A 13515-nucleotide genomic window follows, 5' to 3' on the forward strand; every position below is an offset into this window, starting at 1 on the left:
TAAGTTCTCCAACTAAGATTTATGATTTTGAATATTTATCTCACCAATTCCAGAATTGGCTCCAGTGATAACGGCATATCTGCCCGAGATGTCACGACCTTGCAAGACATGAAGCGCTGTGCTGCTACTGTCGAACTTCTGGCGGAAGTCCATGGGTGAGTCTTTGATCTCCTCTGCAAACGCCAGTCTGGGGTCCGTGTACGTCGTTTTCTGGTTGATGTGACTGATGAGTAGACAGTAAGATTGACGAACATTCATCATTAGTGAGTGAGCTGGGTCAAACAGAATATTTTCAGCTATATTATGACACTTAAGCTGAATGTGAGAGGGTGGTGTGGTAGCCTAGTGGTAAAAGCATTCACTTGTCTGAACAATGACCAAGTTTCAATTCACAACATAAGTACAATGTGTGAAGACCATTTTGGTGTTATTGCTGGGAAGTTAAAATGGCACAGGGGTGGTGGGGTAGCCAAGTGGTTAAAGCATTCGCTCGTCACGATGAAGACCTGAGTTCGATATCCCAAATGGGTACAATGTGTGAAGCTCATTTCTGGTGTCTTCCGTCGTGATATTGTTGGAATATTGCTAAAAGTGGCTTAAAACCCAACTCACTCACTCACTCACTTAAAATGGCACAAAAGTATACTCACTCACTACTCATTAAAGTCAATGAAATCTAAGAAGCTCAGGCTGCAGACATATTATATATGACACTGGAGACACCTGTGAACACAGGTATGGGGCCAAGTGGGTTTTCCAGATAAGAACAGGTCCCTAGCAACCTCTGCTTGTTCTCTGGTCTAGATTAAACTTCTTCAAGTGGCATTTACAAGCTGGTATGATGAAGAGTGAGTGAGTATGGTTTTATGCTGCTTTCAGCAATATTCCAGCAATATCGTGGCGGGGACACCAGAAATGGGCTTCACACATTGAACCCATGTGGGGAATTGAACCCGGGACGTTGCAGCCAACGCTTTAACCACTAGGCTACCCTACTGCCCTTTATGATAAAGGGGAACACTTTTTATGGATAGACAAGTTCTTTATAGATAGGTGCGACGTCTCAGTGTAGATGCTAACAATGTTATCAAGCAAATGATATTCTTGGCCCAGATTTCATTCAGAAAAACCCCGCCATCATATTGATGCAGTATTGCGGAGTGTGGTGTTAAACAACTAACACACTGCTGACACACCAAAGATCAGAAGTGGGATTCAAGCTAAAATCAGCAGATACTAGTATGACTAAGGGAAGCAACTCTTGACAACAACATAGCACATTTAAGAGCAAAATTACACTTGGAGCAATATCTCTATTCAAAAAGTATGTTTAAAATGTTTGATCAGTCATTACATCCTGATATGCTAATTCACATGGCTACTTAAACAGGATGGGATTGATTGATGTAAAATAAATGTAGAAATAGCCCAGTTTGGACTGCTCTGTGAAACATGCTAAGTGGTTGTGCTTTGTATGTATAGCAGAGACACAATTTACACATACTGCATACCGTATCACACATCAGGCCATTTATGATTGTAAACCAAAAGTCACTGTGTTCTTTAATCTGATTGATTGAAAAACGTGATCAAATGGTATTTGATTTCCGGAAATTCTATGTGTATTAATTAATACATACAAACATCGCTCACACCATTGTATTGTTACGTCGTCAGCTGTGATGACGTCATTAAAATCATATTGTGACGTAAAGTCCGAATGACGTCACAAATCAGCAGTTCCAGATGCTACCATGGGAGACAGCCAAAACGGCCGACTGATGACATTTCTCTGCTGTACCCGTACTCGATGTCAATGAGTGCAGACACAAAAAACGTGTGTTGACCTTTTGGTTTACTTTTGTGTTTATAATGTCAATAAACATCATGTGTTGGCGAATTTTGCCATCGGTTTCAAATGAATTCCCGTGCTTCAAATACTCAATAACACCTGGAAATTCGCCAACACATGATGTTTATCTCCTAATTGTCATTCTGGTTAGATATTATAATGAAGTATGGCTGTTATTTCTGTGAACTTTCAGACCCTTTGCAGGGATCATCAGTGGTATAGGTTCTTTGGTCACAGATTCTGCTGTTATAACTCTCAAAATGTATGGGAGACAGACAATTTGCCATATACACTCCTCTGATCAAGTCCTTGCAGGAGCAAAATATACATTTACACGTTGGTACATGAACAGATAGCAAAAGGATCAAATGAGTGAGTGATTTTACGTTTATACGCCACTTTTAGCAAAATTCCAGCAATATCACAGCGAAGGACACCAGAAATGGGCTCCACACATTGTACCCATGTGGGAATCGAACTGGGGTCTTCTGTGTGATGAGCGAATGCTTTAACCACTTGGCTACCCCACCACCCGGTGTAACAGGCCAAACTTTCCCCTTGGCCAAACTTTCCCGGGGGAAACTTTGGCCTAGGACAACTTTCCCCGGGGTAAGAAAATCCCAGGACAAAACTTCCCCGAGGAAATTTGGCCTAGGCCAGATTTTCCCCAGAGAAAGTTTAGACCAGGGAACAAATGGCCTGTTAACACCGGCTCAGATGACATACCACTGTGTAATGTACTTAATTTTAGCTAATGTCATGTTGACATAAATACGTTAAGGCACTGGATATTTATTTAACATGTTATGCTTGGGATTACAGTTTCTCAGTCAAGTACAGATTCGGGTAGTGTTTGAAGTTCAGTCCCATGAGGGATTCGAACCCAGACTCTCAGGGTGAGGCACCTAATGTCCAGAACAACATAAACCACTCAGCCAATGTGGCTTCCACAAAAATGGAAGTCTGACAACTGGTAATCTAGATCCTGTACTTTGTATACCCCTCTGACAAGCATAAATTTATTATAATCACAGAGGGCGAAGAGAGAGGTGTCTGATATTGATTTTTGGGAAGTAGCATATTTTACCGACAGCCCCCACATTTTCCGTAACATATTTTTCCTCTACAATAACAAATGACTGGTCCATAAATGTCGTTCAGATTTATAAACTTATTTGACGAAAAAATATGAAATTTCTTTCCTGTAATATATGATCAGCCCCTAAACCTGATAACTTGGCAGTCATATATTCTCTCAACAAAAAGGTATACTCGCAAGAATTTGAAATTCAGCCCACACTCATGCATGAGTTATGCTGTATAACTCCATGCAGCGATATGGTTATGAGAGAGTGCCAGGAATCTTGGTGTCATCCATGATTCCAACATGTCCATGGATACACACATCACCTCCATCAGTAGAGCCTGCTAATACAACATCCATAATATCAGCAAAGTCCGCCACTACCTCGATACTGACACCTGTAAACTTCTGATGCACTGTAAACTTCTGATGCACTGTCTTGTCACTTCTAAACCAAACACTACTGCTGTAAATCACTATATGCCAACCTCTCTACTAAATCACTCCAGAAACTACAAAGAATCCAAAATTCTGCTGCCAGATGTATCACTCACACTCATCATGATGACCATATCACCCCAGTACTACAGTCTCTACACTGGCTCCCCATCTCTGCAAGAATTACCTTCAAAATCCTCATTCTGACTCATGACTTCCTCTACAATGATAACTTTCCCGACTATCTCAAACATCTCGTCTCTGTGTAGGACTCTGACTCTCTCCTCACCCAGCACAGATCTCCAAACCAACTGTCTGACCGAGCCTTCTCCTGTGCCAGCCCTCAACTGTGGAACTCTCTTCCAAAGGAAATCAGGAACACTTCATCGAAAGAAACTTTAAAATCTCTACTAAAGACCCATCTGTTCACTGTTGCCTTTCTGTAAAAGTTATATGAACTATTTCCTTCCCCAATATTGTCACAGCGCCACTGAGCATCTCTACGCTCGATATTAGGAGCTTTAAAAATTTTATATTATTATTTTTTGACAGATTAAAGATAATATGCAGCAGAGAGGGTTCAGGTGATCCTGGCACAGTGAGGCTGGTAAGGCTCATCATCAGCTCAGGGCCCTTGCCCCTCTACACGCAGCAAAGAGATAGCGAATGGGACTTCTCCCAGGAAACGCTGCCTAGTCGAACCTACCAAGAACTTTCCGGAGAATATGTAGACTCCCTAACACTGCAACCTTCTGCATTACCCAGAGTGTCAGAAAGGCTGTGCTCCCGGTGGAGAACCCAGGCACTCTCCTGATCAGGAGGTACCAAGCCAAGGGCACCGAGAACAATGGGGAGCCTGATGACAGTATGCTTGGGATGCAAGCAAGACATTTCAAAGGCAAGGTCAGCATGTTTAGCATGCTTCTCCTGAATCTTGCCAATCACATTGCTGTCAAAAGGACAGAAAATTCAATGATTTAAATTATTTTTATTATTATTATTACATGAGTACTTACTCAACATAATAGACATTTCCATCTTCAGAAAACTTGATCTCCCATCCATACGGCAGCTCTGTGATGACAGAAAAGTTACAGTAGCTTCGTAATTATATTATTGGCTACGTAATTATATTGTTGTCTTTGTACATTCTCCCTCCTTGCATTGTGTAAACATGTTTTATCTATATATATTCACTCTTTGTACTGACTCCTGTATTCACCTGATGAAGGAGCAAGAATTAGCTCTGAAACGTCGTGTAAAGAATAAAAAGAAGTTGTTATCCATTAAAGTGTCATGTATTCATGTTCGTCCAACTTCTAAATGCCTTTCAAAAACGTCAATTGAAACAAGGATCATTATGGGTCTGTGGTGATAAAGCTGTCAAATCAGTCGTTTCAGTCAGAAGAGGTGGTTAATGAGATTTGATACCTCTGACTGACAATTGAACATGAGCTTAATGAACTTCCATGATATATGGTTTTGTTTCGGTTGTGATTTCATCTCTTTTCTTCTAGGTTAAGCAATTAAAATATATTTACTGCAAGTACAATTATTCCATAAATATGGTAAAGTACTGAACCACATGTTTTCATATCACTTAGGAATCATTGTTACACCTTTGGCAGTAAAAGAATAAAATATCAGTGTGTGTGGGTGTGGGTTCCGGTGATGGTGTGGGTGCAGGTGTGGGTGCAGGTGATGGTGTGGGTGATGGTGATGGTGATAGTGTGGGTGATGGTGATGGTGATGGTGATGGTGATGGTGATGGTGATGGTGTGCTGATGGTGATGGTGATAGTGTGGGTGATGGTGTGGGTGATGGTGTGGGTGCGGGTGATGGTGTGGGTGATGGTGTGGGTGCAGGTGTGGGTGGTGATGGTGTGGGGTGTGGGTGATGGTGATGGTGATGGTGATGGTGATGGTGATGGGTGATGGTGATGGTGATGGTGATGGTGTGGTGATGGTGATGGTGATGGTGATGGTGATGGTGAAGGTGATAGTGTGGGTGATGGTGATGGTGATAGTGTGGCTGATGGTGATGGTGATAGTGATGATGGTGATGGTGATGATGGTGAGTGATGGTGATGGTGATGGTGATGGTGATGGTGTGGGTGATGGTGATGGTGATGGTGATGGTGATGGTGATGGTGTGGGTGATGGTGATGGTGATGGTGATAGTGATGGTGATGGTGATGGTGGTGATGGTGATGGTGATGGTGATGGTGATAGTGATGGTGATGGTGATGGTGATGATGGTGATGGTGATGGTGATGGTGATAGTGATGGTGATGAGTGATGGTGATGGTGATAGTGTGATGGTGATGGTGATGGTGATGGTGATGGTGTGGGTGATGGTGATGTGATTTGATGGTGATGATGGGTGATGGTGTGGGTGATGGTGATGGTGATGGGTGATAGTGTGGTGATGGTGATGGTGATGGTGTGATGGTGTGGGTGATGGTGATGGTGTGGGTGCGGGTTATGGTGTGGGTGATGGTGTGGGTGATGGGTGATAGTGATGGGTGATGGTGATGGTGATGAGTGATGGTGATGTGATGATGGTGAGTGATAGTGTGGGTGATGCTGATGATGGTGATGGTGATAGTGTGGGTGATGGTGATGATGGTGATTGTGATGGTGATAGATAGTGATGGTGATGGTGATGGTGATGGTGATGATGGTGATTGTGATGGTTATGGTGTGGGTGATGGTGTGGGTGATGGTGATGGTGATGGTGATGGTGATAGTGTGGGTGATGGTGATGGTGTGGGTGATGGTGATGGTGATGGTGATAGTGTGGGTGATGGTGATAGTGTGGGTGATGGTGTGGGTGATGGTGATGATGTGGGTACGGGTGATGGTGTGGGTGCGGGTGATGGTGTGGGAGCGGGTTATGGTGTGGGTGATGGTGTGGGTGATGGTGTTGGCATGGGCGTGGTCGTGGGAGTTGACGTGGATATATTAGTAGAAGTGTAAGTTGTTGTTGATGTAGATCCTAGAAGCAACCGTGTCACCATGTTTAAGTGGAAGTTCAGCTTACCTCCTTTTATTCTCTTCTTCTTGCCAGTGCACGGATGGTCCCACTGTGTTTTGGCATACTGGTGGCTACAAAGGTAGAGTGATGACAGATAACATCTACAGAAGTAAATGACAGATTTGCTAGCAGATGGGCACATCAAATGGTGGTTGCTTAATTGTGGCAGGGTATGGAAGTATTTTCATAAGTGGCAGGATGAACTAAATAAAGCAATTGATACCATCAAATAACATTCAGTTCATCATTGTTATTCAAGCTGCTTTCACTGACGGCTCAAACCATTAAGAACTAAACTGCTTCAATCAAGGCTCTTACACATGACATAAAGAAAAGGTGTAGAAAGTATTTGAGAGAACCAAACTGTAGTGAGTGAGTGAGTGAGTGAGTATGGTTTTACGCCACTTATAACAAGATTCAAGCAATATCATGGTTGGAGGGGGGTGGGGAAGAGAGAGAGAGCCGAACCCTAGACCAACCGGAGACACATGGTAGTTGAACATATTCCAAACATGCACAGTAACGATATGTAGTGGTTAGGAAAATCTAGCAAATTCTAACAGTTGCCATTTTCAAATGGCTACCAGGCTTATATTCCACGAACAAATTTGGTTATCACTGACAGCTGTTATCATTATATCAAATTAGTATTGTTAATTTAGGAATACACGGGGCGGTGGGGTAGCCCAGGGGTTAAAGCGTTCGCTCAGTCACACCGAAGACCCGGGTTCGATTATCCCCATGGGTACAATGTGTGTAGCCCATTTGTGGTGTCCCCCACCGTGATATGGTGCTGGAATATTGCTAAAAGCGGTGTAAAACCATACTCACTCACTCTCTAGGAACACACATCTTGCCTGTATAATGTTATGACATCATATTCATATATGTCTTCCAGTAAAATATACATTATCAAAATTATGCTATAATTTTTTTGTAGAATATATTAAAAAGTAGATTTATTGTGGACTAAATTAAAGCCTTCAGTAGGTCAACAACCCTTGGCTTTCGTGTCAGAGGCTGCCCAGATCCACAGAAAGGGTGATACAAGTAGGCAACAGAACCTCACAAGAAAATAGCTTCATACCAGCATGCTCAGTTTCCTGGCCTCAGACGGGATCGGGTGGTCAGGCTCGCTGGCTGACTTGGTTGACACATGTCATCAGTTCCCAATTGTGCAGATCAAGGCTCATGCTGTTGATCACTGGATTGTCTACTCAAGATTCAATTATTTACAGACCGCCGCCATATAGCTGGAATATTGCTGAGTATGGCTTAAAACTAAACTCACTCACTCACTCACTCCTGGCCTCAGTTCCTAACACACAGAGAAACAAATAATACATGGCCTTCTCGTTTCAGAATGTTCACAATTTCGCAAAGATATATTTTCAATCTAAAGAAAAATGAAATTGGTGTATAACAAACTCTGAAATGAGCCCATGGTTACCTCAATGCATTTGCTAACTCAGGAACAGACACATATCATGGATCTACATGAATTAATGTTGACAAGGTTCATGTGGCAAGATGGACTCTGTGTCTGAGCCTATGTCCCTCACCTGTTGGCGGTTAATAAAACTATCTTTGAAGCAAAATACTGCTCTCCTATAAATTTATGATTGTCAACTTTTTTATTATGATAAATAAGACAACTTTTTGTGGTAAATTTGAGTAAAATAAATAAACTAGATTGCAAACATCCAGATATGCAAAGTATATGTTTATTACAACATGGTGTAAATCAGAGTTAACTTGTGTAATCCAACACAGATTTATTGATACTCTATTTCCGATGACTGATCATGACGAGAAGATGAACGAAGGGTGCTGGTTTGGCTTATGTATGGAACACGCCATTTTGATACTGATTTTAAGGGTCAAGTTAGGACTTCGGCTTATCTATAAAATCGACTTATCTACGATAATATACTTAAAATTCTTACTGCTTCATCAGGAGAATGAAAGCTAGGATGCAAGGATACATACATATGAGAACAACAAAAGTAATAATATAACAATGAGCAAACACATAAAAAAGGAAGCCAGGTTCTAAATGGCGCTGAGTGGTAATCATGGGTTATAACAATGGACAATTCTAAGCTAGGAGTAAATTAATATTGATGGGTAATTTGCACTGATTGGTGATATACAAAATGGGCTTTCTTTAAGGCACTACGAGACACAGATCAATTGATATACATAGGATAAACAAACAGAATAGTCATAGTGAAACAGATTATAAAACGTAGTCAGGTTGTATTTCAAGGCACAATTTCACACAATTTTCGACGATATTTTGGCCTATTTTGTATATATTGGGGCATATACACTCACTTTAGCTTCCTATTGATGCAATAAAAGACTTATTATCCCTTAAGACTTGATCGATAATTGAAACTTCGAGGCGAACAGCTTCCAAACAGAGAACACTTGCCATATACGGAATGTAAACAATTGCGCCATCCATCGAAAACTGTTGGATGTGGTGTTGTCTGTGTCTGCAGAACAGGTTTCAATCTCAAGTTGTGCATAGGATATTCGTAAAGAGAGCTCCAAAGGACATAACTACTCTATGAGTTTTGCTTGAAATAATGTTCACTTGGTAGAGGGCATGAGAGTCGATTTAATGTAATGTTGCATTAAGACTTTTTAAGGCTAGAGTGCACTTTACCGGGAGCAGACCTCAGGGCTCGCTGTGAGGCAATTATCGCATTATAGCGCTTCTGCGCCATCTCCAGTGCTGTCTTGCTATATTGCAGTAATTTGCTCCGTCTCCCTTCACTGACAGGACAGCATCCTTAGGGTTTAGGGTTAGGTACCTTTTCTGATCCTTAGGGAGCTGAGGCATCTAGAGTCGAACAACCCTTTACGATCCATAGGTTTGGGGTATGGCACCCTTTTCGATTCTAAGGGTTAGGGTTTAGGGTTAGGGTATGGCACCCTGTCTGATCCTTAGGGTTAAGGCTTAGGCTTAGGGTTAGGTTTAGGTACCCTTTCCGATCCTTAGGGTTAGGGAACCTTTCCGATCCTTATTCAAGGTTAGACCTTACGTTAGGGCAGTGTTATCCGATTACATCCACTTGAAACACATTTCGCCCCATCTGGGACTCGTCAGTAGAGTCCAAGAAACGATGGAGTGAAAAAAAACGAATGGGAAGGGCGTGGCACAGTGAGGCAGAGGCACGAGCCCCAGCAGCGCTAATTAATCTGAACAAGTGCACTGGGTAAAGAGGGTCACTACTCCCCTTTTTAATTTAAAATTGTAATCTAAATACGTATATTTATTTTTTTTAATAGATTATATGGTAGCTTCCCTGAGGGCTGATAGTTAGTATTATTGAGAGAAATGCATTACACATTTATATTTAGAGAAGTGTGGTGTGATATTGTGCCTTTAATATTGCTGAAGGGGTCGTTGTCGGCACGGGTACTACAGATATGTACCCCAGGTACGTCTCTGTATACAGAAACATACCCTGGCCATAATGAGAATACAGAAACGTACCCTAGGACGATTCCATTCCCATTGTGTCGTATTCTTGATCGGAACTGTCATGCTGTTGTATTAGATACATTTGATTGCTTTATGTAAGTAATGAGAATACACAGTAACGGATATTTCAAGATGCATATGAATACCAAACATCAATCAGTTTAACGGGAACAACTACATGCGGTTTCAGTTTTGGATTGCGGGATATGGTACTTTTAGGGTACCGGGTACGTTTCTATATTTTGATTTTGTTTAGGGTACATATCTGTATACAGAAACGTACTTAGGGTACGTATCTGTAGTACCTGTGCCGACAACGACCCGTTAAGCTTTAATATTTGTTTCAGCAGTATTACAGCTGTACGATGTTGTTTTTAAACAAATCGAGTCTGGACCAGACAATCCAGTGATTGTCACCATGCAATAGGATGACAGAGCATATATGAATCATTAATAATAAGTATGGGCCTGTGGCCTTCATATGTAATGAAGATTTGATGATGATGACTTATATGCTGCCTGTATTATGTCTGTAGGCCTACAGTTATTGACAAGTGAATTAGGAATCACCATAAGTATACATCCAATCAAACCCTCGTCCTGACACAGCCACACACACAATCACAGACACACCATAAGTATACATGAACCACAAACCAAAGCCTGAATCCCTCGTTCTGACAATTTAAATGGGCTTGTTTGTTACTATCAAAACACATATTCAGAGACTAAGCCACACAGAGACACAGACACACAAAACAGTGATCATCATTAATTTGGAGAGTGCCGCACTCACTTGGCATAATAGACCTTCCCCTCCAGCGTAACTCGCTCCTCCCATCCCGGAGGCAACTCGTCCTCGCTGTCGGTGTCCATTATTTCAGCCGTAGGGCGTGACATTTTCGTCTGTAAGTTTAGGCAAACAAGAATCCGTCATGCAAGGATATCGTGTTGTGATCAGCAGGTAAAGGTCTGTGTAAGGAGCTGTATAACTCCATGCAGCGACATTCACATCCATTGAAAATAGGAAATCATGACACTGTGTGAAGTTTTACAGTAATCATGAGGGATATAACCTACGTTACGGCACTGCGAGGAGTACCGGTCCCATGGTGTAATGGTTAGCACTCTGGACTTTGAATCCAGCGATCCGAGTTCAAATCTCGGTGGGACCTCTTTTAATTTTCAGCAAACACAGTTTCGAACATTGAACTTATATAGTGTAAATAAATAAATAAATACCAAAACAAATGCGGTTATCTTGTATTTGGGAAGTTAGCGAACGTGAAAACAACATAGGGTTGATCTAAATGAACGAAAACGCACAGCAAGAAGCATTGTATCTAGCATGCATGTCAAGTATTCGAATGAATCAGTGTTTCATTCGTGTATTGGTTTCGGAAGTCCGATTTATTGATATCTCAAATTCTTGATTAGATAGAAGAAGAATAGCCTACATTATATCATTGTGTCACATGCCGATTTACAAACATATTTCACAAACATAAAACGCACTGGTGTGCTAAAGCGACATCCGTCCATCATGCCTACGAGACTCAGAATTCATTAAAACTAATATTAACACAGCGTAATATTAAAAGTAGTACCTATATACATACATTAATACATACAATACAATACACACATAAATTATGTACATACACGAAATATAACACACACTAAAACGTGCTGAGATACATAGAGTACACAATTAAATTTAAAAAGAAATGTGAAGCTGACGACTTCTGTACATTTTAGAAAGGAGTGCAGCGAGTGGCTATTAAATATCATTATTAAAAATAGATATTAACTGTTCGACTGGTGGTAGTTGAAAAAAATCCTGGTTCTACAGATTCTACGTAATTTCAGAACTCGTAACGTGAATCACAATAAAAGGGACAACTAGCAATAAAGTCAAGTTCATCCTCAACAGTATTGCATCTACATAACTTACAAATCTTAGCTTCCAACGTAATTTTAGGTCGAGCGAGTCTTCCCAACTCAACTTCAAGTGTCAGGGCGCCACAACATAACTTACTCAGGGTGCTGAGGTGTGTTCTCTCGCATGGAGTATGGGTATAGGTTTCGGTACATAGAGTAGAATGAAGAAGACGATAGCTACGAAGCTTGGTGCCGTTAAAATGTCCACTGTCATTCCATAACTGATGCAGCCATTCTTTTTGGTCTATGGATAATGACAAAATCTTCAAATTAACCAAACCCGAATGTGTGATATTGGATGATGCCACAAGTATCCCCTTAATTCCCACTGACGTGTGATAACACAATAGATTACCCATATTTGCCCTCCTTACACAGACACACGCAAAGAGAGAGAGAGAGAGAGAGAGAGGAAGAGAGAGAAAGAGAGAAAGAGAGAGAGAAGAGAGAGATAACACATACACACACAGATACACCATGGGAGAAACAGAAGCCACACAGAGAATGCTGCATTACAACAAACACACGCGCGCGCGCACGCACATACACACAGACAATTACACATGTGTGTGGACTATGCAGATATGCACACAGACACACGCAAACACACCGACAGACAACACACAGATACACCATGGGAGAATAATGCATTATCTGTCTGTCTGTCCCTCTCCCCTCTCTCTCTCTCTCTCTCTCTCTCTCTCTCTCACACACACAGACGCACACACTCTCTCTCTCACACACACAAAGAGAGAGACCCTCACACACACAGAGACACAGTCAGACAGACAGACAGACAAACAGACAGACAGAAAAATAAAGGTACAAGTTTCTCCATGACTGTCGCGATCGTTCACTCACGATCCTACCATATTCACCTCACGCTGCCGATCACCTTTACGTGTAGAGAGTAAACAATGCCAGGAAAAACAGTGGCATGAAGATTCTCCATAGTGGGCTGACACAGCACGGACACTGTGTACAAAGTGGTGGCCGGTGAGCGGACATTACATTGGACAAGAATTGTTGGTGAGTTGCGTCACTCCTAATCTGTCCAGAGCGGTGCCTCTCGAAATGATACAAATGGTTTCTCCCTTACCGAGAAAATGGTGATTGATTCAGTATACATCGCTGAATAGGTAATACACATCTTGAACTGAACTACTGGACAGGAAACGGTATGTTTTGAGACTCTTGGACATTGAAAAAACATACAAAATAACAGATTGCATGGATGGTACCTGTCCCTAACTTTAACACCCGTTATGGATCGAATATGGTCTCTATTTTCAGTTGTAGTATTCTAATGACATTCATTTGGATACATTTGACATCAAGATCATTGACAATATCAAGACTGCATTCATATAATCAAATTCAGGACACGAGAAATATACATGACTATATCATTTACAAGTACTTTGTTAAGTTGTCATTAAAACGTAGAATCTGTGAATATGAGCATGAAGAAAATAGGGCAATAATTTATTGAAATCACTCTCAATGGCATAGTGTTGACGACTTGCGTTAATTGCCCTTGGTTTTGAGTTGAAGAGAGTAGATTGATGTACACATTGATTGGTTGTGATCCACGATGACCAGATACGTTCGCCTGTCATGTGTGATACCAACGCTCGCCGTAATGCCGTAATCAATGCAACGAAACGA

General features: G+C 41.5%; 1 protein-coding gene and 1 non-coding gene across 2 annotated transcripts in view; one reads left to right on the plus strand and one right to left on the minus strand.

Moving 5' to 3' along the window:
* The window catches only part of LOC124261079 (WW domain-containing oxidoreductase-like), a 32379-nt gene extending 21504 nt beyond the window's left edge, over positions 1-10875 (minus strand). The window contains exons 1-4 of the mRNA XM_046695400.1: positions 10703-10875; positions 6417-6481; positions 4391-4448; positions 45-223 (exon numbers count right to left, since the gene is read on the minus strand). Of these exons, the coding sequence (XP_046551356.1) occupies positions 45-223; positions 4391-4448; positions 6417-6481; positions 10703-10806 (406 nt within the window). The 5' untranslated portion in view covers positions 10807-10875. The remainder of the gene's footprint in view (positions 1-44; positions 224-4390; positions 4449-6416; positions 6482-10702) is intronic.
* A 134-nt stretch (positions 10876-11009) lies between these two features.
* On the plus strand, positions 11010-11081 carry Trnaq-uug. Its single transcript has one exon. It is a non-coding gene; the product is annotated as a tRNA-Gln (tRNA).
* The last annotated feature ends 2434 nt before the right edge of the window (positions 11082-13515 follow it).

Source organism: Haliotis rubra, unplaced genomic scaffold (assembly GCF_003918875.1).
Source record: "Haliotis rubra isolate DU_JTF1 unplaced genomic scaffold, ASM391887v1 Scf788, whole genome shotgun sequence".
Classification (NCBI taxonomy): Eukaryota; Metazoa; Mollusca; class Gastropoda; order Lepetellida; family Haliotidae; genus Haliotis; species Haliotis rubra.